Genomic DNA, 27,241 nt, shown 5'->3' with positions numbered 1-27,241 from the left:
TAGCGCTTGAAGACTTAAGCATATATGAAGGGCATAAAACCTTAAGTGTGCATGTTGGGACCCCGCCGTACACTGTTTTTCTCACCTTTCAAACTCAGTTAAGACTCTCACAGTATCTTTATCATATCCTTTATTTAAGTCAAATTTACAACAAATTTGAAGAGTCGCTTGTTAATACACAATGATATTTTAGTAGTTTAATCTGAGTGAAATACTTTTCTTAAAAGTACAATGGATTTGACCTGACCCTCGGTGCTAAAATGCAAATGATTAATTGCTTTTCCACACTACAGAGTAATATAGTGTATAACTTCTATGGGTTAGGAATGTACCAACATACAATTATCTTAATAGTTATAAAAGAGCAACAATGCATTAAATGCTTGGGAGAACATTTTTTCTATTTTTCATGTGAAGAATACATCTAGAACAGTTCCTCTAATCCATTTCCTGGAAAGCCCTAATCTAAAAGATTTCATATGTAACCTCTAGATTAAGATTTGCTCAATTAAATTTGGAACAATCTAACAGTGATCAATTAAAATTAGATTTGGTAAGTGGAGTAATGTGGCACCAGAATACCTTTCAGTTCTGAAGAACTCTTAAGAGCGCTTTCATAATTTATCTGAACAAATTATTTGATTAGTTAACCATGAACCATGAGCGGTGTTCCTAAAGAGAAAAACAGTTGTCCGTGGGTGACATGTAAGGCTAACTGGATGGGAACTCTCTGGGACCAGGACTGAAGACCCTTAATTTAGAGCAAGGTTTCTGAAAACCAGGAATAATTAAAGTCTTTTAAAAAAAAGATTAGAAAGTTTTCCAATGATGCCTCAATTAGTAAAAGAACATAAGATTTCCAGGAGATCGGTGGTTCTGAAAACCAAAATTCAGAACGATGGTTTCAGGACCATGCAAATGAAGAGAATGCTTACAAAATATCATACGCCCTTATCAGTATTTAAAAAACCCAAATATTGTAAATGTATAGATTTAAATTATACCAAACACTTTGAATACCATTGGCTATTTTAAACAAGTGGCTTCAGAGGGTTCTCATTAAGCAACTAAGTGTTATCAGTGTTCTACTTATAGACTGCAAACAGCTGTGTCAGAAAATAATACATAAAAGGTCATAAACAGAAGAATGGTATCAAATATCTACCTGGGACAGTGAAAAATCAGTCAAGCAGTACCTTCTGGTGGAAACTGGATAGCCCAACCACCTGAGAACACGGCTTCTGCCATCATCTACACTTTAGCACTCATAACACATTTATGTAAGAAACAAGCTAATTTGGATATGTGACACTACAATATCTTGAAAGTATTCAAGGTTCAGGAACTGTAGCAGCCTGAGGAGCATGTCCTCATGTAGACAAAGGCACTGTAACTGAGCCGACATGTAACATATCTCCAAATTGGGAGCATTTAAAGAAAAATAATGAGACCAGGGTACCAAACTATAAGATACGATTAACCTATTGTGATATAGTATTTCCTCAACAGCTGAATACTTGGAGAAGTAGCCTGGTTGGTTAAAAGTGGTATACATTTGCATTATGAAAAAAGGTGTTGCTTCTCACTTCATATTTCAGCTGCAAAGTGGTGTGCCTTATCCTTCATGCAGTTTATAGATGCTTATCATTAATTCCAAGGCTTACTTAATTTTCATTTCCCTCCTATCATTTACCAGCCATTTTTCTTTCTCAACAGGGTACTGTACAATATTCAGTTATAATATTTACAATCATAGCTAATATTAAACAAATCGAGATCTACTGATGACCTGATCATTTGTTTCTTTAAGGCCTATCATAATACTAATGTATGAAAGCAAAAAGAACAACTCGAAACGATTATAAAAAGAATTTTATTAAAACAAAAATTAAAGCCACAGATCACGGACAGAGTTAAATTGCTAGGATATTCCATTCCACCACGACATGGCCATTCCATGATCAGAACCATTTTTCATATTAAGAAAAGCTGAGTCGTTTTACATTAAATGACGTTTGAAAATTTACACTGGGTCACAAAAATAAATGTGCACTGGGGGGCCTCTCCTTCCTAATATACAATTCAAGAACTGTAACAGGAACACAGCTTTGGGGGATTCGACACAGGAAACCTTTACAAGCCACAAATATTCCAAACTGCACAAATGTGTCATATAGTCAAGTTGGGTCAAAATGACTATACTTTATGTGTCTGTTTAGTGTTAAAACACAACAGACCTTCCAATGTTCTCTTTCTTTTCCTTCAATTATCTGCACTAAATGCACCCTAAACTGATCGCGTTGGCCCAGGCACTTTAAAAGAGTGCAGGTCAGCCCTGTCAATCTATATGTTACTCCATTTCATACTGAGGTTTTTCTTTATTTAAATTAAGCTGGTTTTTTTAAACAGTTTATCAATTTAAAGCCACACATACTACAATTTTAGGTATGGCACTGCCATAAAAAAGGTAAAACTGCTCTTGATCACTTTAGTTGTAGATTCACAAGTGCAATTCCTTCATTAGGAACCCTCATATTTTAACTTCTGAGAAATAACAAAAGGGATACTACATCATTAAGCAAACTTTTTATATTGGAATTTCTATATTTCTATTACTTTTCAAATATTAACCCAAAACAGCTTTAGCATTAAAGTTACTCGCCTTTATTTCAACATAACCGTGTCTCAGAGTCACTGGAATCTTCTGTCTTGATAACTGATGTCTTGATGCTATGAACTCTACTTCCAGGACTGAAGCCAAAAGTGATTTGGGATACTTTTTCTTAAAAAAATCCAATACACTCATTTCTTAATACATTTGATCTGCCACATTAAAAAATGAGGTACAATTTATAGCTGCTGCTTAAAAGGTTAAGGAAAACACTTATTCAAGTTCCCACAATACAGGCACTAGATTTTATGCTGGAATCTGCGGTCACCTAGATTTTGCTCTATGGTCTTGACAGAGTTTTATAAGAATTGCAGTGTTTTAAATAAGAGACCATAGTTAACTTTAGCAAGACATCCATGCATAATGATATCATAGCAAAGTTACCCAACACCAAGCTATGTTAACAGGACTAACTGTGCCAAATCATTTACTCAAAATGCCATATTTGAAATAGCAAGATTCTCTCAACTAATCTGGGAGTTTTCAAATGTCTGAAATTATAGGTTACAAGCAAACTAGATTTACAAGAAACATCCTGGATATCTTCCACTCATCTGTAAATGTGAAAATCCTACTCTTATGTTGTGTGGACCTAGTGAAAACACTAGCATGTCTTGTTTCATTGTGAAATGGGAATAATGAAACCTGCCCAAGATTAGCAGTAACTGTCGAGCATAGAAAAATTAGAACTTTCACCTTTTATGTTCTACCATATAAAAAATTAAAACACCCTACCCAGTACAAAATGAAATTTAGTTAAAAAGGTGAACAAGGTGAAAATTGTTAGCATTTGCCAAACATCAGAAATGAACAGTTGAAACACAGCTTTAGATAACCCAGCTAAAGGTCCAGGGATAATTTGGGAACTCTATACAGATAGCTATACAGAGTATTGGCTATAAACAGTTATAAGCAGGTTCTGACTGAAGGTCAAGTACAGGGACTTTTTACACAAACGGTAGTCAAACTTTCTACAAAGTTCTGTTATATAGCAGTAGAAAACCCTGAGTCATTTACTGTGAGGCAGTCAAATTCTAGACTGGTTGCAGCCTTGTTAAGCATCACGGAATTCAATAAATGGAAATCATACAAAATGTATTAAACTACAGAAAAAGTTTTAAATACATCAGACTGTCTCGAATCACATGTCTGAGGGTCAGGAATGAATAATCAAGATTACCTTTATAGCTCTCATGTCAACATAAATGTTATGGAAAATGTCTGCAGCAAAAGATTTTTTTTTAACCTGCTGAGGTTTAATTCTGCATGTAACAGAACTGAAACACTTTAGTTATAGAATCAGACATATTAGATCCCAATGAATGTGTAAAAAGTCTAAATATTTTAGACTTGATACTTCCTTAGACCAGCACTCTATCAAAAGACCAGAGCATTAATGTACATAGACATACTTAAACTGAAATGGACACCTGACCAAGGGCTGATAAGGAGCTTACGGCAAATGTTTTAACTACTATCCCAAAAATTAAGTTTTGGCCATGTGGACACTTGTTGTTCATCTGGGCACACAGCAGGTAGTGCACACACACAAAAGAGCGGTCATGTAATAAAATGTACAACGCTTTCTGATAGAAAGGAACAAGAGAACAAAAATGGAAGAAATAACCACCTTTTCACATTCTTGCTTTTAAAAATCAGCCCCCTCAATGGACTCTTAAAGAAGGGGAAGAAAAATGTCTGTTGGTTTGAAGAGTGCACGGAAAGAAAGATAACCAAAAATGAGTTCTTATCCCCCTTCGGTGATTTATTTCATTATTCCAAACTTCTTTGCTTCGGTTTCATAGATCAATAATCTCCACATTTTAACAATGAAGACTTCGGCTTCCTCATCAAGTACCTATGGACACAGGAGCACATTAAGAAGTAATTTAAAATTAAAAATTAAAAAGTATATGCAAGTATAAACGTAACAAGAAGCAACATGTGATGAATAGTAAAAATTACAAAGTATGTTTTAGGACACTTATTGGTATATCCCTTAAGCTAAAGATTATTAATTTTCAACATTTAAAATGAATACTTAGCAACACTCACCATAGCAACATCATCTAAAATGCCCTGTGGTGTACTGTGGGCCATGACCTGAAAAGGAAAGTATAAATCCAGACTGTGAAAGTATAAAAGCATAAGGACGCTAAATTCTAAAAAGATACAGATCCAGCTATTTAAAAAGCGCGAAGAACACTGCATTAAAACGCGGCACGCATGGCGCAAATTAAATTATGATAATAGTATCCGGCAGCACCTTGTAAGACCTTGTAAAACCACTAGGTGGAGCTAATAAATCTTAACGTCTCAAATGTCACCAGAAAACGTCAGCTTAGAATCACTGCTGAAGGACAATCTTTTTCCAACTAAGAATTTAAATTGTATACTCTTTAGACTTTTAATAATTTTAAACTGTGTATTAGAGCATGTTAAACACTAAAAACTATATATGTTTATGCTTTGTGCATGATACGCGTATGCGCACAAAATACTACGCGAGTGTGCGTGCGTGTTGCTAACGTGGTGTTGTTTACACACACGGTGGTGGCTGATAGGATTGTAGTTAGAGTGGAGAAATGAGCAACACTGAAGCAAATGTAGTGCTGCCAACGACCAGCTCGAAGGACGATGACATCGTCGACAGAAAAGGTCATTCAACTTTTTACGATCAGACATAAAACAGAGCACTTTAAACTTTGCAGTCTGTCTGAGCCATCTTCTATGTGTGTTTTATCACAACGCACTATTTAATTTTTCTATTAAGATATTTTGTAAGTTTTACTCATGCATATTTTGACATTAAAAAGACTTGAATACTCTTTACCTCAGATTAGTTTAATGTTTCTGCTGTTTGGCAAGTGTTTGTTGTGTTCTTAAAATAAAGAGTTGTTTAATTTACTAATTAACTGTCTGGTTTCTTCAACTTTCACTCAGGAGAAGAAAATCTGCCTTTAAACTAAGAAATAATGATTTGACATTTATCGTGATAGTTGTCATATCGACTGATAAGGACATTTTTATCATGATATGTTTTTGGCCATATCGCCCAGCCCTAGTTGCAACACAAAAAACAATTTTCATTGACAAAAAGTAACACTTCACTCTTGTTTAAATGGATTGCTTTGTTGCTGCACAGACTGTTAAACCAAGAAAAAGAGCGCCTCTTTAAAGCATTTCATTGATCCAATCACGTATTTGTTTCCAATCATACAAAGTAAGTTTTGAGAATCTCCAATCCACCATGCCTCTAATGGTTTCCCAGAGATTGCTCATAAAATATATATTTTAGGAACATAAAATGTTATTGGTAATTTAAGTAAAAAATACACACCAGTATTTCACTTTCTTCCTAAACATTTTAAGCATCCAAGTCTTTCATTCGGTTAAATACTGTGGTTATTTTGGAAAGGTTTTTACGTGCTCCTTCTATCTTAAGTTTATATAGTTTGTAAAAAGTTTTTAACTTTTTCTATGAATAAGCTCGTTATTACAGTTAACAAAAGCATCTTAAGAATTTGATTAACAGAGAATATAATACGGAATCGCATATCTAAAGAAATGTATAACGATATAATTATATTCTTATACTGTAGCTCAAATTATCACATTAGTACACTTTCTTTGCGCTTGTAAGGTGACGTTCTGCTATCTAAACAGTTTTTTACAGCTTTTAAAGTCAAGCAATGTTCCTGTCCAACTCAAACATCTCATTGTATCTTATTTCTTTTTTTTAAATAAATAAGGTAACCAGCAATCATATATCCTGTTTTTTCTTAACACTTGTTTTTCCAAACTGTAGCTTGAATCTGTGTTAACTAAGTTCTTTTTACCTCTTAAACATTTGAAAAACTAATTATGTCAACACAACATGCATTCTGTACATAAAATCATGTTTTCGACAAGTGTTAAGCAGATTAGCAGGTTGCTGACAAAATAGCGCACCAGTCACCACTTCCCAGTATCACTTTAAACAAACAGGAAAAAGAGCATTTTCAGAAAAAAATTACATTGTATTTATGTAAAATAAGTGATTAGATTTATGAGCAATCTAATTTCTTCTTCGTTTAAGCAGTGACATTTCAGCTGCGAAAGGTCGCAGCAGAGACAGCGCTATCTCTGCTTGTCCTAAACCTTCAGGAAAGGGTGAATGCAAGTGCAATAATTTGTTGAGCAATAACAGTTGTAGGACAAGAAACAAAAGAGAGAAAACAAGCTTTTTAAGGCTAAAACTAAAATTCAGTCTACAAATTAAGGCAAATGAAAATTAAGGACGTTAAAGTAGTAGAGGTGCAAAACATACAAAAATGCACAAGCTAAAAGTTTTAGAAATGGAGCAAGCGTTACTTTGAAATAAGCAATGACTAGACAGTGCAGAAGAGGGATGCAGGAACATTTGCAAAAGCTTAGATGTACAAAAAAAAAATCACAGAAAGGTGCATTACAAAAGAACATGCAAGATGAAATAGATTTTGCCGAGAGTGAGTGGGCTTCAATAATCAGGTGAATTTCTGGCAGGGAGAGTATGGAGGTTTGATGGGATAGAGTCAGAAAATTAGCACACAAAAAACAGCAATTCTGTCAGAGAGCCTTTTATGAATTAATAGCAAACATGGTTTTATGGAGGGCTTCTCAGATAGTTGGGCATTCAGGTAGATGGCCAGGCGAAAGGATTTGTAAATATATTTTGTTAAAGCAAGTCAGTTTTTTGCAACATGTAAAATACATTTTTCCAAGAAAGTTTAGCCCTTGTCACTAATGAAACCACTAAATATAGAAATCTAAATATTTTTTTATTCAATGTTGGTAGCAGGATGAACTGTCAGGGTGAGCTAAGTGTATATTTTGTCACAGAGTTGCTGCAAGATGTTAACAGTTAAAATGAATTTAGAAATGACTCATTTCAAGATTTTCAGAATAATTATAAATCTAGCAGGATAGAGAAAGTACAGAAAATAGGTAGTTAGATTGATCAGATTAGTATGCAAAGCCATTTAGCAAAGAGGGTGTGAAAAAAGCGTCAAACTTGTATACTTTATATCTTTTTTCTGAACCAGGGAAAATCTAATCATGTTTCTCTATAACAATAAAAATCTTTATTTTATATAGCACCTTTAAAAGTAGCACCTCAAAGCAATACAGTAGGGATAAAAACAGTTATAAGGACCAAAGATTAAGAAGTTAATACATATAAGAAAGACGAGCAGATAGAAGTGCTACCAAAGTTTGAAAATGAAGCAGAGACAGACACTAAATAAGTCAGGTGGGTAGCAGCGTCAGCATGCATAGTCTGCAAAGAAACAAGTAATAAGTTTATTCCATGCTGAAAAGAGAAGAGAGAAAACACAAAGTTGTATTGAAAGAAAGGTTTTGAGGTTAGATTTAAATGCACTCAGGGTGGGTGACTGATATCACTGGGGATACAAATCCAGAGCTCTGGGGTGCAGCTAGAGAAGTTCCTGTCACCCATAGAATGTCGATGTTCTTAAGGACAGCCAGAAGACCAGACAGACAAATGTTGCAAGGTGGGAAGTAGACAGATAAGCCAGATAGGTACTGAATGAAGATGAGGATTTTGAAGCTGACTCGAAACCTGATAGGAAGCCAGTGCAAGGACTTGAAGACAGGCGTAATGCAACCCGATCAGGATTCTGGCTGTCAAATTCTGAACATATTGGAGATAGCTCAGTGTGGATTTATTTAACCCAGTGAACACGATGTGCATTTATTAATTCTAGGAATAGTTGAGGAAAACGCAAGACTCAAGGCAGAATACACCCTGGACATAGCGCCAGTCCATCACAGGACAAACAGACAGATAGACACACACCAGGGCCAGTTTTCCCGTAAGCCCATTAATCTACCAATATGTTTTGGACTGCAAGAGGAAATCATATTTCACACATGGAGTAAACCCACAGACCCCAGAGAACATGCAAACTCCACACACACAGGACAGCTGGAATTGAACCTAGGGCCCCAGTGCTCCAAGACAGCAACACTAACCACTTCACCACCATTAGAAATGGATGGATAGCTTAGTTATCTTTCTAGTTCACAGGTTTGCATGCATAATTTAATTTTGAAAGCCACCGAGACATCTGGTTACCATTGCTGTATTTATGAAAAAACATGCAAAAAGCATACTAAAAAAAACTGTGCCATCCAATTCCTTAGTTAATATATTGAATTTTTTATTAACAGTTAACATTGTTAGCAAAATATTTTGAATTATATTTTACCCTACTTTTTATTTAATTTTGTATTTAACTTATTTTCTGATAGCCAGATTTAATGTATATTTGAACAATGAAAACATTTTTACAAGATGCTGGGAAAAGTGCAACAATTTATTAGTGCTTAATTTAATATTATTGATTACTAATAGTAAAAAACTTACAGCGTATACAAAGGTTCTAAGCTGATCCCAAGGATGAAAAAGCACCTCTTTCGCACATAAAAAGATTAACTTGGTGGATGGTGTGCTATTTTGTCAGCAACCTGCTAATCTGCTTAACACCTGTAGAAAACAAGATTTTATTTCTGTATGGAATGCGTGTTGCGTTTACAAAATTTAAGTGTTTCAAATGTTTAGTTAAGAAGTAAAATGAACTTACAGCTTACACAGACTCAAACTACAGTATGGAGAAACTAGTGTAAAAAAACAGAACATTTGATTGCTGGTTACCCTATATTTAAAAAAATGAAATAAAAATAAGATACAATGACGTGTTCCTGCCTAACTCAAACATAGCATGACTTTAAAAGCTGTAGAAAATGGTTTACATAGTAGAAAGTCACCTTGCTCTTACAAGTAGCTGTTAAGCATACTGTGGTGGTCCTGACTCTGTGGTCATTAAAAATCCCAGGGCGTTCCTCAAAAAGAGTAGGGGTGTAACCCCAGCACCCTGGCCAAAATTCCCATTGGCCCTTACCAATCACAGCCTCCTAATAATCCCCATCTATGAATTGGCTTCATTACACTGTCCTCTTCCCCACTGATAGGTGGTGGCTGCCGTTGCATCATCCAAGTGGATGCTGCACATTGGTGGTGGTGGAGGGGAGTCCCCATTACCTGTAAAGTGCTTTTAAGTGGAGTTTCCAGAAAAGCACTATATAAGCGTAAGCACTTATTATTTTGTGAACACAACTTTGTCAGTGGGAAAAAAAATGAAGCACCAAAGAAAGTGTACTTCTGTGATAATTTGAACTACAGTATATGAATACAATTATACCGTTACCAATTTCTTTAGATATGCAATTCCATATTATTTTCCCTTCTAATCAAATGCTGAAAAGTATGCATTTTTTACTGCAATGAGAGAAAGTATTTGCAGAAAAGGTTAAAACTTATAACTTTTTACAAAGTATATAAACTTAATATAGTCAGAAGGAGCACGGGAAAACTTTTCCAAAATAACCACAGTATGTAACTGAATAAAAGACTTTTTGATGCTTAAACTGTTTAGGCAGAAAGTGGTATACTAGTGTGTATTTTTTATTTAAACTACCAATAGCAGCCATATACAGTTTACATAATATGTTTATGTTCCTAAATTAATATCGTTTATGACCTTCAGACAGCTCCTCTTCTTTTTATGGTCGGCTACGAGAATTTCCCTTTAGTTGTAAAATTCCATATATATATATTTAATACTAGGCGGATTAAAACATGCACAGTAAAGAGATTAAATTATTACATTGTTTCACTAATAACTAATTCACCACGAGTGCCCACATCGGTCATTTTGGCCAGCCAAATCACGTACCCCAGTACACCGCAGTGAACTGTGGGTAATTTCACACGGTATGAGGGTGTACTGTGCATTTTGAATGGCTGCATCTGTACAAAAATTTTATACAGTTACAATTTCAAGAAAATTCTCAGAAAAACAATTTGCAATTTCATTTCTCTTTAAAAGCTCTACTATGATGTATCTTGTTTTCACTTTTACCCGCATGGCCAACTACTGTATGTGGAACATATAATTGCTGCCACTGCCTGCAATCCACAAGAGTGTGGGCCAAAGCTTCACAGCTTGCTTATTATCTGACTAAGTAACAACCTAAAGTTCTCTATTTTGATCAACCACATATATTCAAGCCTTACGAATATAGATTACAGCTATATCCCATTAATTGAACTAATGCAAACCATTCATAGCTGACTGAGAAATATTTTTCTATTGTTTCTGAAGAGATGAATGCACAAGTTGCAGACTGACCTTTGAGCAAACAAAATCCACTAGAGTCGCCTCCTCCTCACCAATGTACTCTATGATCTTCTTATTGATCCAGGGCCTGATTCGTCGCTCCATCAGTGTCTGCAGGGAAATTATATTAATCCGGTTAACAGGTCTGATGTAAAACATTTTCATTCATCTTATACTTCTCAGTGGTTGTTTTCCATAGTTGTAAACCAGGTGTAGGATAACACTAATGGTAGCATGATCAAGAAACAACAGCTCTCAATAGATGGCAACTAAACAATTTAGTATTCTCAAACCTCAGCAAAACTTTGGTATATGGTATTTTCACTTTACAGTCTTAGAAAATGATAAAGTGTACATTACAAAGGATAAAATGTAGGTATCGCAATGTATAGTACTTTAAAATTAGATCTGCAACATAATTAGTCAAGGAAAGGCACACTTGAATGGAAAATTCAAAATATATACATATATATACACATTTTTGACCTGCTTGTGAATAAGATACCCATCATCTTTGTAATGGCATTTTTGTACAGGATTTCAACATGCCAACAACAGTCAAACACCTGCCATCAAATGCCAGCTATCAGATGGGCTAAAGCTCTTACATAACACAGGCCTTATTTTGAGTGTCCTGTGGGAATTCTCACCGTGTCTACAATGGACCAATCCAGGGGGTAGGAAAAGAGCTCTGACTTGGCTGTTGGGATCTTCTCAATGAGGCTCTTGATGTTCTTACGCTTCTCCTCCGAGTTGACGTTACCCTTGTCAGCTCCCTTCTCATCTTCCCCATAGTCCAGGGGCACCAGTTTTCTCTTGCGTGGCAACTCATCACTCTCTTCATCATCAAACTTGTTGAACACACTGTCCACGGCCAGTTTCTTTCTCTTTCCTGCATTGGGCTGACCAGGGCTAGCTGAGGACCCTAAATAGAACACATTAATCAGTTAAGGAAACATTTTATGTAAAACTTCAAAGTTAACCCTTAACGTGCTATTAAGACATTATTCATTAATGAGAGAACATAAGCAAGATGACAAAACCGATGATACTGCAATGATTAATGTACAATAAAAAAGTAAAATATCCCCAAAAGGACTTACATTTCTTTAAAATGTAAATTATACATAAAGGACTTTTATTGTTAGTGAAATGGTGTTGTTAAAGTAAAAACAAATTTTGGAGTTTCCATCTTTAAGGATTACATCATTTTTAAATGACCTACCTGAGAATGAATTATGTATTGTATTCTATTGAAAATACTTAAGATGCAAGACATATAAACTAAGAAGCAACTAAAGCCGTCTATGTGAAAATTAGTGCCACCAAACCACATAACGGCACAATCTGGGCTTCTGTGTGCATTTTTGTCGTGTTTTAGTTCTTGTACGAATTTAAAATTTGTGATATAAACTAAGTCTCTAGGAAGAGAAGCAGAAGTCATAATGGAATGCCAGCACTACTCTAATGTGTCCTGAATTAGGTTATGGGCCCACCCTTCAGACAGAGGTTTACATAATTGAGCTAGTTTATTTTGTCTCTAAATTGTCCTCGCCTGCCTCCTATCACAGACAAGCATCCCATCCGGGATATAGTCCTATCTTGGCACTATGCTTTTTGGATAGACTACATGTTGTCATGTTACCAGGAAAAAGCAACTGTCTAATAATGGATGGACTAATAGTATCTCCAAGCCAAGCACATTAAAGTCTCTTAAATCCTTAGAAGTTTTATACCACCAATACTTTTTTCAAAATTTGCAAAGTATTACTTTAGTAATGTGGAGGTTTTTAGCCAAATAATTTTACATTTGATGGAATTAGTAACAGGGAAAAGACTTATTTGAAAAAATTCAATCATAACTTAAAGTTCAGGTAGTCCTATATGCTTGAAAATGAAACGAGCACAGTGAATCATTATGTAAAAGTCTTCCACATCCACTTAAGCAAATGATTTGAATAAGATCATTCGGTCTTTACGGGTGGAGTGGTGGCACTGTGGCTAAGGATCTGCGCCTGGGGCTGGAAGGTTGCAGGTTCAAATTCCGCAGCCAGCAGAGGAATCCCACTCCGTTGGGCCCCTGAGCAAGGCCCTTAAACCCAACTGCTCCAGGGGCGCTGTACAATGGCTGACCCTGCACTCTGACCCCAAGATTCTCTCCCTGTCTGTGTCTGTGTCTCATGGAGAGCAAGCTGGGGTATGCAGAAAGATGAATTCCTAATGCAAGAAGTTGTATATGGCTAATAAAGTGATCTCTCATGCCTGGATCCCTCGTCCAGAATTTAAAAATGAACAGAATGTGCAGAACCAACTGCATTAATCATCTTGAAAAGCACATGAAGAGTAGCTAAACTGAAACTTACCGAGTTTGAGGCTGAGTCCTATTCTCGGCCGCAGCTCCTCCTGTGGGACAGCCTCTGGTGAATTCTCATGGGGAATGATGATGCCACAGGGTGACTCATCCCCAGGCGTGTTGGGGGAGGCATTGCCGCTGGCAGAGGAAACAGAAGGGGCAGAGCTGATTGGCCTAAGCGTGGGCTTGAGGCAGGGTTTGGACTCAGGAGGCTCATCCTCTTCCTCCTCCTCCTCCTCTTCTTCACCTTCCTCTACTTCATCCTCGGACTGGGGCTCCGGCTCCACACCTTCCCTTCTCTCTTCCTTCTGGGTCTTCTCCTCCTCCACATCTTCTTCTGACTCAGGCTCCTGCTTTACAGGGGGCTGTCTGCGTCTCTCTGCCTCCTGCTCCATCTGCCCCACAGACACAACACCATCAACCCTAGGCACAGTGACTGTAATAATCCTAAACACACAGACATTGTCATCAAGCACACCAACACTATATAGTTATATAGTATGTACATCAACCATGAAAATGCCAATATTGGTCCTTACACACAACAATCAAACAGCATGACATTGCCTAAGACACAAACCATGTTGCTAGAGGGACACAGATGATGCAAAAATAGAAATTAGCTAGCAGAAAGAGTTTTACTGCTTAGTGCTTAAACATTTTTTGTCCACGATTGTTGGGGATTATTTTTAGTTTGCAGCAAATCTACATAACACTAAGTTAAAGAAACTAAATATATTCAGTCAAGAACAAAGAAGTTACCATATATCTACTTGTCTTTCTATCCAAAAACAATTTAATAAGCCCTTTCTGTAATCCAGGCATGCTAATGTAAATAGCATTTCATTAAGATATTTTTACATGAAAATAATGCCTACAACAACAAAAAAACATAACATTAAGAATACTGCAGTAAAGTATTTGACCCACACTTTGCATAGTCATTGGTCAAAACGTAGGGTCATATACAGTGCCTTGCGAAAGTATTCGGCCCCCTTGAACTTTTCAACCTTTTGCCACATTTCAGGCTTCAAACATAAAGATATAAATTTTTTATTTTATGTGAAGAATCACCAACAAGTGGGACACAATTGTGAAGTGGAACGAAATCTATTGGATTTTTGAAACTTTTTTAACTAATAAAAAGATGAAAAGTGGGGCGTGCAAAATTATTCGGCCCCTTTACTTTCAGTGCAGCAAACTCACTCCAGAAGTTCAGCGAGGATCTCTGAATGATCCAATGTTGTCCTAAATGACTGATGGTGATAAATAGAATCCACCTGTGTGTAATCAAGTCTCTGTATAAATGCACCTGCTCTGTGATAGTCTCAAGGTTCTGTTGAAAGCGCAGAGAGCATCATGAAGACCAAGGAACACACCAGGCAGGTCCGTAATACTGTTGTGGAGAAGTTTAAAGCCGGATTTGGATACAAAAAGATTTCCCAAGCTTCAAACATCCCAAGGAGCACTGTGCAAGCGATCATCTTGAAATGGAAGGAGTATCAGACCATTGCAAATCTACCAAGACCTGGCCGTCCCTCTAAACTTTCAGCTCAGACAAGGAGAAGACTGATCAGAGATGCAGCCAAGAGGCCCATGATCACTCTGGATGAACTGCAGAGAACTACAGCTGAGGTGGGAGAGTCTGTCCATAGGACAACAATCAGTCTTACACTGCACAAATCTGGCCTTTATGGAAGAGTGGCAAGAAGAAAGCCATTTCTCAAAGATATCCATAAAAAGTCTCGTCTAAAGTTTGCCACAAGCCACCTGGGAGACGCCCCAAACATGTGGAAGAAGGTGCTCTGGTCAGATGAAACCAAAATCGAACTTTTTGGCCACAATGCAAAACGATATGTTTGGCGTAAAAGCAACACAGCTCATCACCCTCAACACACCATCCCCACTGTCAAACATGGTGGTGGCAGCATCATGGTTTGGGCCTGCTTTTCTTCAGCAGGGACAGGGAAGATGGTTAAAATTGAGGGGAAGATGGATGCAGCCAAATACAGGACCATTCTGGATGAAAACCTGTTGGAGTCTGCAAAAGACCTGAAACTGGGACGGAGATTTATCTTCCAACAAGACAATGATCCCAAACATACAGCAAAATCTACAAAGGAATGGTTCACAAATAAACGTATCCAGGTGTTTGAATGGCCAAGTCAAAGTCCAGACCTGAATCCAATCGAGAATCTGTGGAAAGAGCTGAAAACTGCTGTTCACAAACGCTCTCCATCCAACCTCACTGAGCTCGAGCTGTTTTGGAAGGAAGAATGGGCAAGAATTTCAGTCTCTCGATGTGCAAGACTGATAGAGACATACCCCAAGCGACTTGCAGCTGTAATCGCAGCAAAAGGTGGCTCTACAAAGTATTAACGCAAGGGGGCCGAATAATTTTGCACGCCCCACTTTTCATTTTTTTTATTAGTTAAAAAAGTTTCAAAAATCCAATAGATTTCTTTCCACCTCACAATTGGGTCCCACTTGTTGGTGATTCCTCACATAAAATAAATTTATATCTTTATGTTTGAAGCCTGAAATGTGGCAAAAGGTTGAAAAGTTCAAGGGGGCCGAATACTTTCGCAAGGCACTGTATATTTGGAAATACATCACCTCTATGGATCTTCTCTCAAAACAAATCTATAATAAAACCAATCATTTTCCTTGGGCTTACTTTGGCTTCTGTACTACATCCACAAACATTAAAAATCTTCACAATATTTGTTACACCCCTATACTGTTATTTTGGAAAAGTGTTTTATGTGGTTTTCAAGTTCACTAGAAGTTAACACTTACAACTGGATTTTTCGATCGATTCCTACAGCATCCATAGATAACAGTGTCTCACCCTCTGCAGCTCAGCATCAGGATCTGGGTGACCCTCTGCCAGAAGCCGCTGCCTGATCTCCTCCAGTTCCTCTTTCTCCCTCTTCCGGTCTCGCTCATCTGCTTCCATCTCCTTCTCTCTGTCTCGCAGTCGCTTCTGGAGAGCACTGCCCCTGGATGTCAGCCACATGCGAGTATTATTAAAGTAAAACATTCACATTTTTATTCACTCCCCCTAATGCAGTGAAATCTGCCATTAGGCTGAACAATCTATTCGCTCATCCTACCAAACACACAGTTCACACGTGAAACAGTGGTAAGACATTTGAGAAGCTTTAACATACCAGTCCAATTTGGCATATGCATTATGTACACAAAGGTAAAATTAATAAAAACTGGTACCAAGGGTTTCTCTATGCATCATCACACTTTTACTCCTGAATGCATGGGTCACAGCATATTTCACAGAAGAGACCAATAATAGTTTTAAACTGTTTGCATAACAGGTACTTGCTATGTCAAAACACCAATAAATGTTCTGAAGTATGGGTGGACAAACTAAATATCTCACAATTTTAACTGTCAAAGGCAATATATCTATAAATTCCACAATGTACCATTGTTGCAGTGGCTGTAAAATCCATCATTTGCCATTCATATGATGAACGTTTACATGACAGAAAAACATTTTTTCAGACTCTGTGAACTACAATGAGGAGAAACTGAGCCATTTGGTCAGTTGAAACTGAGCTCATACACTGGTAAAAAGAAACAAAGGAAACTTTCTGGTTTACTCTAATTACCTTCTTGTTAGTCTTTCATTCATTAAACAGCATATAAGAGCCAAGGAAAGGAAAGAGGGAAGAAAAGAGACAAAAGCACCATCTTGCTCTAAGTTTGTGCCAGTTGAGGGAACCTTGTCCTGGTCAATCATGGAGACCAGATTCTGACTGTCCAAACATTAAGAGAGCTTGCCATTCTTTAATTTTAGGTAACTCCTTTCTTGTGGAATCCTCTGGCTAAAACACTCTCTTAGTAGGTGATGCATTTTCAGAAAAGGATCACAGAATCTCATTCACTTTCATGCACCTATGTTCTAGAAAGGGAGATTTAATCCTGAGGCATACTCTTTTTTAAGACAAGGTACATCTCTTGTTGGCTTTTCAGGGTATCATATTGTGTTTCAGGTAACAGTGTTAGCACACTTTTTTTTCTGTTGAATATCGGCGTTTCCCAGGGTTGTGTACTGTCACCTCTTCTATTCTCAATATATACTAATGAGATGCAGATTCAGAGTGGCACAGCCAGTCTGATTAAATATGCAATGTGGTTCTTTTAGGGCTTTGTTTAAAGGACCAACCTCTAGGTAAGCAAACTTAGTTTAAAAAAAGTATCCTTGAAAACGGATGCCAATCCAGTTAAATGGAAATAAATGTGACCAAGACTAAAGAGCTTCTTTTCAATGCTAAAACCGATGGAGGGCAATCTTTGCAAACAATAGTACTCAATGGTCAGTCTGTAGGGGTTGTGGAGAGTTTTAAATATCTGAGTACACATTAAACAGAGGCTGAGTTACACTGAGAACAGACTTTTTAAGAAAGCAAATCAAAAGCTGTTTTTAATTTAAAGACTCATGAACTTTAATGTTATTCAAGATGTCCAAGAGATGGCATTTAAAAGCTTTGTTGAGGGCATCTTGGCATTTAACATGACGGTGTGATATGAAAACCTGGGGCTGAAAAGTAACCAAACTGTCCAGAATTGTGAAAATGGCAGGAAAAATAATTGGGAAACAGCAGCCCCTGCTCTGAAATTTATATCATAGTACAACTCTCAGACTGGCCAGGAACATCACAGCTGATTCCACACACCCACTCTCAATTCATAATACTCCCATCAGGAAGATGGCATAGGTTGCCAAATTCAAATAAAACATTTATAAGAAGTCTTTTGTCCCCTCTGCAATACGACTACTCAATTAATGTATGTAGTCTCCCCACTACCTATTTATCCATTTATTTACTGTTGCAAGAAAAACCCTTTGGAATTACCTGGATTTCTGCAACAATTACTCATAAAAATTTGGTCTGATCTTCAACTAATGTCACAATAATAGACAAAAACAAACTGCTTAAATTCATAAACAATTGTACTTCTTGTTAGTACTGAACACATTGTTTAAAAATTCACAGTTTAGGTTGGAAAGAGGTTGGAGTCAGGTGTTCCAATCAATCTGATGAGATTGGAGGTGTGGGTTGGAGGTGCCCTGCTCTATAAAAAAGGCACACAAGGATGGTTACTGACAGTCTGCTCTTCTCAAGAAAGAGCTGTTAATGTGAACCATGGTCCAGACCTTAGAAGAATTGTAGAGATGAATAAAACTGGAAAAGGCTACAAAAGCATTTCTAAAGGCCCGAGTATTCATCAATCCACAGTAAGAAACTGTCTACAAATGGAAGAAATTCACTACTGTTGCTTCTCTACCTAGGAGTGGGAATTCTGCAAAAATCACAGCAAGAGCGCAGCGTGCAATGCTAAAGGAGGTGAAAAAGAACCCTAGGGTAACAGCAAGGGACCTGTAGAAACCTCTTGAACTTGCCAATGTCTCTGTTCATATATCCACTATAAGAAAAACACTGAACAAGAATGGTGTCAATGGAAGGACACCACGGAGGAAACCACTGCTCTCCAAAAAAACAGTACTACATGTCTCAAGTTTGCAAAAGACCACCTGGATGTTCCACATTGCTTCTGGGACAATGTTCTGTGGACGGATGAGACTAAAGTTGAACTCTTTGTCAGAAACACGCAGCGTTATGTTTGAAGGAAAAAAAGCACTGCACACCAACACCAAAACCTCATCCCAACCGTGAAGCACGGTGGAAGGAGCATCATGGTTTGCGGCTGATTTTCTGCCCCAGGGTCTGGGACAGCGTGCTATCATAGAGGGAACAATGAATTCAAAATTGTTTCAACAAATTTTACAGGAGAATGTCAGAGTAGCAGTCCATCACCTGAAGCTTAATAGAAGTTGGGTGATACAAACAAGACGACCCGAAACACACGAGTAAGTCAACAACAGAATGGCTTGAACAGAAGAAAATTCATCTGGAATGGCCAAGCCAGAGTCCAGACCTCAACCTAATTAAGATGGTGTGGCATGACCTGAAGAGAGCTGCTCGCTCCAGGAATCCAAGTAATATCAATGAACTGAAAAGGTTTTCTAAGGAGGAATGGTCTAAAATTCCTCTTAACCATTGTGCAAGTCTCATCAGCAGCTACAGGTAATTCCAAAGTGTTCACAAACTTTTTCTTGCAACTGTATTACATACTGTTCTGATTTCATGTGACTTTTAGGTCTTGCTTAGGTATTTTGTGCTTCTATGGGAGAAGCCAAAGAAATATCCACAGCAGTGGACAATAAAGTATCTATATTAAGACTTGAACACCATTTTGCAGTATGGGGTATGGAGAACTCTGCTTAGACCTCTTACAGGGTGAGGATCTAAAATGTTCATTACAAGATGTGGGTTGATATAAAAAAATCTCTTCTAAGTCTGGAAAAGAGACATCAACAATAAGACTGGGTGATCTTATAAAAAGGGCAGTATACAAAGGAACGTATATATACACAAACACTGAGGAAACCCGATTCCAAAGGTAAAACTGGCATTATACGAGGAAAGGGCAATAGACAGAGGTGGAAATATATTTAATCAGTTTCATTACTTTAGCATCCTGCCAAGCTTAGAACATCACAATACAGTAATTTTAGAAAAGTCAGACAAGCCCATGAAAGCTAACAAATATACCATTGTGAAATCCAAACACAAACTTGTTTGCTCTGTTAGATGTTATATTTTACATGCCCCAGACATGTAGGGCAATGTAATTGTTCAGTTATATTTCAGAAAGGTAAGATCTCACAACCTGGTATTTTTAACTTTGTCCTACTTTCACACTGATGTATTCAGACTCACCTGTAATATTTGGGATCATCTCTGTCATCGTCATAGTCTTCTAAGAATTCCTTCAACCTTTTAGCTTCTTTTGCCTACAAATGTTACACAAAAAGTTAGACAATGAAAAGAATGCATTTGTTTCATAAAACAAGAATCAATATTAATCAGGGTTCCCACTCATTTTTACCAACAAAACTTTTCCATTACTTCTTTCTTGCATTTTGTGGGTCTTCATCTTTTTGGAGCCATACCTTGTATTTTTCATATGCTAACCAGAGGTCACTGAAAACACATTTACCCGGCATTTTGACATGGGCACTAAGCTAGCTTACGGCTCTGATGCAACACTATAAGGTGCAATGTCAGCAACGACAATGCCACAACCTTTTTAAAAGTTTGCTAAATTATGAACAAAGTTACATGATGCAGTCATGATAATTTTGGGTCAATTAAAAAAAATTCCATGACTTTCCCCAAAACTTAATGGATATTTTACCATTTCCATAACCGTGGGAACCCTAATTAATGTTCACGGAAATTAATACCTTATAAGTTTTTCATCACTGGAATATTTTAAGTAAATAAAGTGCATTATCTTCAAATGTTTTATGCAGGAAGCATCACCAGACCTGCTGTCCAAAAAATTATGAAGTGTTATTTTGTGAAAAAAGTAAATGCATATTTCATTATACTCTCATACTTTACTGAACTGTCAAGTTATATTTGGGAGGTCTGCAAATACTTACAAAGGCCAACCAAAGATGAATTATTTTTTCCTCACCGTTTCTCGTCTCCTCTCCTCCTCTCTCTCAGCTTCCTTCGCGTACTCACGAGCTTTCTTTCTCTCTCTGATTTCCCAGTTTTTCAGTCGCTTAAGAAACCGTAAAGTACAAACTTAGATTGTATTCTCAAAACAGAGCTAATTATTAAACAAATTGGAGATTTCATAAGTTCTTCTAACAGTACTACTACTACTTCTCTCACCAACACATAGGAGTGTATTAAAATACAACTCTGAGATTCTGCATCACTAACAGATATTAGAACTTCTTTTCATTATATGACAGACTTTTTCCTTAAATTCAACTTTTCCATTATATTCCATGACTACGGCTTCCCAGACACAGCCTCGACTCATACCTCTTGATAAGCTGCTTCTTTCTCGCGTAATTTCCTTTCCAGCTTCCTTCGCTCATATGCTTCCTCTTCATCCTCTTCCCGGTCTCGCTTCTTGTCTTTCTCTCTGTCACGGCTCTTTTCTCTGTCGAGGAGCCACTTACATCAACGTTTTTTAGTCATATTTTACATAACATACCTACTTAGCAAGAACCTGTAGAGCCAAATTTGTATACTTTTTTTTATAATACATAAACCTAAGAGGTATATATGCCTTGAGTGAAGCACTGCAGTGGCCACATACCGAGATCTACTGCGATCCTTGCTTCGGTCGCGGCTCCGTTCTTTCTCTCGTTCTCTCTCCCTCTCCTTGTCCTTTGTCCTCTCCCGGTCCCGATCTCTCTCCCGTTCTCTCTCTCGTTCTTTTTCTCTTTCCTTCTCCCTCTCTCTCTCCCGTTCCTTCTCCCTTTCGCGGTCCCGTCGCTCTCTCTCCCGTTCTCGCTCCTTCTCCCTCTCCCGTCTCTCTCTTTCAATTTCCTGACGCTCCTTTTCCTTCTTCCCCTTCTCTTCTTCCAGCTTCTACAGGTCCACAGACAAAAAGAAGACAAAGCTGCTGTTAGTCTGGTGACAACCGTTAAGAAACTCACCAAATGGAACACAACTCACAAAATTAACGTGCAAAAGAAGCATAACTAAACACGTAATGCAAGTGGTTTACAGTCTCCTTTCCTAACCCTATTTTAAGTTTTAGAACTACATCACTAAAACTCAAGTCAAGTGTCAGAAATTAAGCATGGCTTTAAAATCTGTTTTTGTATCACAATGTTATTAAAATTGAAAATGCATGTTTTACAAACTACTAAGTGTTTATTAATGTGTTCTACCCTTACCAAAATGTTAAAAATCAGTTAATGTAAAATTAAACAGGGTTATTCTTAATGATACCCTTCCAATCCCCTCGCATTAGAAGATAACAAAAGCAACTCATTTAGATGCAATGATACTCTAAATGACTAATGAAACAGTTTATGTGAATTAATTGTGCATTCAACATTGCATATGAACTTGTTTCTGTATTGGCTACTGCACATGCTGTTGCCAGAAAAGTCATCCACAGTTTTAAGGAAATTACATTAGTAAAGATTAGTGTTGCACTTGCATCATACCTAAACAGCAGAAGTTGTGGGTAGGACACAAAAAATATATTTATGAAGATAGACGCTTATCCAGAAGCAAGAATGCTACTGTAGCATGAAACTTTTAGATCTACTGCTCAAACACTGCGCCTTCGGTGTCATATCAACTGGAATGTGTTCAAAAGTAGCACCTTTCTAATTTTCATCTAACGAAGTCAAGAAAAAAAATGTTCTAACCTTAAAATTAATATAAATTAAAATGTTGAGGCTGGAAACCACTTCAAAAAAGTACCCGTGTTCTACATTTTAAACACATTGCATTAAAAATGTTGTTTTTAATACATACACTTGTATTGTGAACTTCAACAAAGCTGTGTAAAATATTTTTCTTTTCGCTTACAAAAAAGTACATATCCATCCTTTGGAAGCAACTGTTTGATTTTGACTTACAGGTGTTGTGCTATGGTTTTCATCGGCAGCACAGCGATTACAATGCCTATAAGCTAGGTCTGGGAGGAAAAGCAAGTAAAATGGTTCACAGATAATACGTGACTTTGTACTAAGCATCCCTAATACCAACATGTATATGCATTTAATAGTTATCCTCAAATACATTTCCAAAACAACCTTTTCGAAATACACAAAACAGATTTACATATGAAAACGCAACTTTTAAAGTTTTGCAAAAGAAATTAAATCATAGAAGCCATCTTACCCGAGTGTAGTCTTCTTAAGGATCGCTGTGGCTTGTTCTCACCAACAAGCAATAATAACAGTACTCCCAGATAAGCCAACAATATACCCAACATTTAAGCTTAAAGCAGCACACTTTCATACTTTAATATTTTAATTTCCTCATATTTTGGTCATTTCAAACTCCTGATTAAAATATCAGAAATCTAAATGCTGTTTTGAGTAAGCATGTACTGATTATCTCTGTAATACAGCTAAGATCTGCTACAGATTCTATGTACGTTCAATGATAATGTGACAATACCATTTAAAAGATTCTTAAAGAATTTCTCATCTTATTGGGAGCTCAATGGGAAAAGGAACAGAAGAAAAAGTTAATATTCTGATGCAGAGCTGGTAAGAACTTCTATACCTAAATCACTACAGAAGTTAAAACAAATTATGGTTCTCAGAGTAGTCACTTCTCAATTTAAAAGATCTGAAACTAAACAGAAGATAAATCAAATTAAAATTTGAATGCTGGGTATACAGATGCCACAGAAAAAGCAGATGAGAGAGGATAAAAAGACAAAAGAAAAGTAATGGGTAAAACCAATTGTCAAAAACTAGAACTCAGTGTGTAGTATGGAGGAAGGGCAGACACCAGAGTTTATAATCGGACCCTAAAAACTTTCAGCAACAGCTGAATGCTGTCTGAATACTGATTTGAATACTGTCTGAATATTAATTTGTTAGACTTACCTTAGGGTATGTCGAAAAACATTTACTTTAATGAGGCCTATGACTAACTCAATGTATATACTTAAACATTAATATAATGTATCGGCTCTATAAACAAAGAACCTGCAGCTGTTTTTTCTTGTCACAGGCTGACACAGGCTGCATAGCATGAATTGGCACTTAAGCCCGAGGAAGGACTACTTAAAACTTGCAGTGTGATCAAGAGACTAATTACAGCACTTCTGCAGAGAGTTTTATAAATATCAATTATAATAATACAATTATAATTGTATTCATATTTTAGAAATGTAATTATATTATAATTACATGTTTTAAAAATTCTAAAGTGATCTTTCAAGACCCAGTGATATAGTCCTTAAATTTGTAGTAGCTTTTCTGCAGTAATTAACAGTGAATGTTTTATATTTGTAAAGATAGTTTAACTCAATACTTGTTGCAAACTAAGACCTCTACAAAACTACCTAGTAATCTAAATCCTCTAACAGAAGATCTGATAAAAAAGTTAAAATCAACAAGATGCATACATAATATGTAATGTTACTCTATGGTCATTTAACCTTTATGTACAAAATAAATGAGTAATGTAAGTGATATTTTCAAGCATCTTTAGAAAGTTCATTTCTCAAAACTGAAAAGTCACAGCAACTTTCTTCATTGGGGAAAAATGTGAATGTGAAACTCATATTTCTGGATTTATGACTAGTTAATTTCCTTTTATACCAATATTTTATGCATGTCTGACACCCCCCCTCAGTCAAAAAAAGACTAAAACAGCTGAAAATAAGGTTTTACAAAACATTATTTAAATTATATAGGAATGAAAGTAAAACACTAAGAATTAAAACAAATTCAAGAAAATTTCAGTTATCCAGTTACAGTTAATTTTGGTGGGTTTCTAGGCAACATACGTAGATGCTGAAAACTTGTAAGACACTACTGATAGGTCTCCTATGCAGAAAGCTCCTGCAGTCATATACAATGTACACTGAAACTAAACTAATATTTACATGGAATGTCATGTAACCATTTCCACCCCAAGCTATACTCAGGGTTTTTGTTATTTTAACAGTTGACAACGACTAACAACTTAAGAAAAATGTATTTTCTATTAAAATATTAGTTGCTATTAAAATTGTATTTGCAGCAATTTTAAATTAAACTGATGGCTCAAAAGGACTGAATCTCTAATGTATTTTCCAGGCGCACTTTTTTTGAAAAACTAAGCACCAATCAGACACCTTCCTCAGATCTAAACTGGAATAATTATAGGTGGTGCATGGAACACCCTTGGCAATAAAAATATTCAACATACTTAAGAGTGAAATCAGAAAAAACAGCAAAAGGAAGAATGAAAAGAAAGAAAAGGCAGCAGGCAAAAACAGAAATCTTACCTGAAACAGTCTTCAGAGACCAGCGTGCTGCAAAGGGACGCCCCCTGCTACGGACAGTCTACAGTCGGAATGACTGCAGTGGTTATTGTTTTTGTTTGCCTTTCTACTTTCGGCTTGACAATTTTACAGTAAGACACGCAAAGGTTCACTGAGCTAAACATGAGCACAAAAGCTAATTTTTTTCAAATGTGTCAAAAGTCAAGCAGAACAACTGTTCAACCACCACTTTATATACAAGCATACAGAGATGTAGTCACAGGAGAGCCCATTGAAATTTATTTTAAAATGATTTAATGTATTTAGGTATTAAAACTAAAAAGCTTTTCGCCACGACCTTGCTTTGTTCCTGTCTCCTTTCTTTCTGTATTTACGTAGTGCAGTAAACAGAATTCTTTATGCCAAGTTTAACATTCATAGTAATTTCTTGTACTAGTATGTTATAGAAAACAGCAGCCAAAAGCAGGCAGTGCAAATTAAAGTTTCTTGTATCCATTTATTCTGTCTTATAAGCAGGGCCAGTAAATTTAGAATTTGGATATAATGTTGCGTGTAAAACAAGATAACCACATAAGAGATTTTACGGTGAAAGCCAGTTGCCCCTTTGCAAATCCTCCTGAAGGGGGCGCCCAAGAGTTGTAAAATAGAAATGAAAGCTCATACTTACATCCTATCCTTGTAACTTTTTCCAAAGCTCTGAGTTTCATCTTGCTTTAGTCACCATATGATCTCTATCATAATGGTGGGGTTTAATGAATAGATTAGCTTTAAGGGAATTTTACATTATGTCCATGCATTTTATGTGTGGTTAATGATGCCTTCCCCTTACAGAGTTACATAATGTTCCCTATTAGTCAAATATAAAGCATAGGGAAGCCTAACTTTATAACACTTTTCCTTCAGTGAGATTTCACAAGTACTGAATGATAAACAGGGCCTTCAGCACCATCTGTTCAGGTTTTCAGGCCTTATAGAATAAAACCAATGCATGTAAAACAAAGCTGTCACTTCAGTTTCATGTGCATAAAGGACGGTGTTACAAGGTCAACAACCCAAACTTGTAGTATAAATTTTGATAGACAAGAAAGGTGATGCAAATTTAGGCAGAGATGAACAGATCTAACCCTTAAACAGAATTCCTGAACTACACCTGCATGATGCAACGTCAGGGCAAAGATTGTCTTCTCAATGTTTGCTGAAGATGATCGGCAGCACTTTCAAGCTAAGAAAAGGAAAGCTTTTCTCCACTCCACATTATGCAAAGCCACATTTTCTACATTACAATCTTTCAGTTGAATTATCATCCAGATTATGAGTTTTACTACGGTTTACTTCAACATTCCTTTATTCATAATGTTGCTACATTTACATTAACCTTCTGTGTAAATTACAACTCGGCAGCTGAATTTTCATTGCCTTCCAGGGCTAAGCTATTAAAATATGAAATAAGAGTTACCTTGTGTGTATCTCTGAATTTACTGATCTCTCTCGAAATCAGGTCTCTTTTGTCTTCTTCCATTTCTATTGCATTTATATCTTCCTGTTGGAAATAAAAAGATGTTAAAAGGGCTACGCTTAACATTAGTCAAGTGTTTGTTCTGTCTGCTACTGTTAAACTACTGTTCAAGATTTAAATTACAATCGAGGTAGCCTTTATTTTTATAGTTTTTAGACACTACTGTTTGCTCTTAGTGTTTGTCTCTCTGTAGAACACCACTGTCATCACTGCATCTCTATTAGATGAAAAGCTATTACCTCAAAGGCATCATATTTGCATTATAAATTTGCATTGCAATGTGAATAAAATTATGAAAATGTATACCAGAGAAGTCCAATATAGACTTGAAATTAAACAGCAAACAAATTATCTTCTTCCACTAAGTAAATTTCAAAATTCAAAAGCAACATTAAAATGTGCCACCTTCAATTATTTAATACTTCTCCATGGTTCTGTTTATATAGATTGTTATATTCTCATTAACTGCTTTCCATCCTCCAGGTGATAAATTATGGTATGGCAATTCAAAATATTACTGAAAACTATGACATATATCCTTTTTAAGAAAATCTCAACATAAAGCACTTTAAACAAAATAGTGTAGATTTTTAATCTGTTCGGAATCTCCTGTTAAT

At 36.5% G+C, this 27,241-nt stretch overlaps 1 protein-coding gene across 6 annotated transcripts in view; it reads right to left on the bottom strand.

The window, feature by feature from the left end:
- Positions 1–1,854: 1,854 nt before the first annotated feature.
- The window catches only part of rbm25a (RNA binding motif protein 25a), a 32,106-nt gene continuing 6,719 nt past the window's right edge, over positions 1,855–27,241 (bottom strand). For all 6 annotated transcript variants that reach the window (XM_069193413.1, XM_015351173.2, XM_069193414.1 and 3 more), the window contains 11 exons: positions 26,565–26,648; positions 21,455–21,729; positions 21,175–21,295; positions 20,816–20,905; positions 20,053–20,126; positions 16,095–16,245; positions 13,254–13,638; positions 11,541–11,815; positions 10,903–11,001; positions 4,727–4,774; positions 1,855–4,529 (listed from right to left, as the gene is read on the bottom strand). In XM_069193413.1, the coding sequence (XP_069049514.1) occupies positions 4,437–4,529; positions 4,727–4,774; positions 10,903–11,001; positions 11,541–11,815; positions 13,254–13,638; positions 16,095–16,245; positions 20,053–20,126; positions 20,816–20,905; positions 21,175–21,295; positions 21,455–21,729; positions 26,565–26,648 (1,695 nt within the window). In that variant the 3' untranslated portion in view covers positions 1,855–4,436. The remainder of the gene's footprint in view (positions 4,530–4,726; positions 4,775–10,902; positions 11,002–11,540; positions 11,816–13,253; positions 13,639–16,094; positions 16,246–20,052; positions 20,127–20,815; positions 20,906–21,174; positions 21,296–21,454; positions 21,730–26,564; positions 26,649–27,241) is intronic.

Source organism: Lepisosteus oculatus, chromosome 8 (genome assembly GCF_040954835.1).
Source record: "Lepisosteus oculatus isolate fLepOcu1 chromosome 8, fLepOcu1.hap2, whole genome shotgun sequence".
Taxonomy (NCBI): domain Eukaryota; kingdom Metazoa; phylum Chordata; class Actinopteri; order Semionotiformes; family Lepisosteidae; genus Lepisosteus; species Lepisosteus oculatus.
This window is presented reverse-complemented; position numbering and strand designations above follow the sequence as displayed.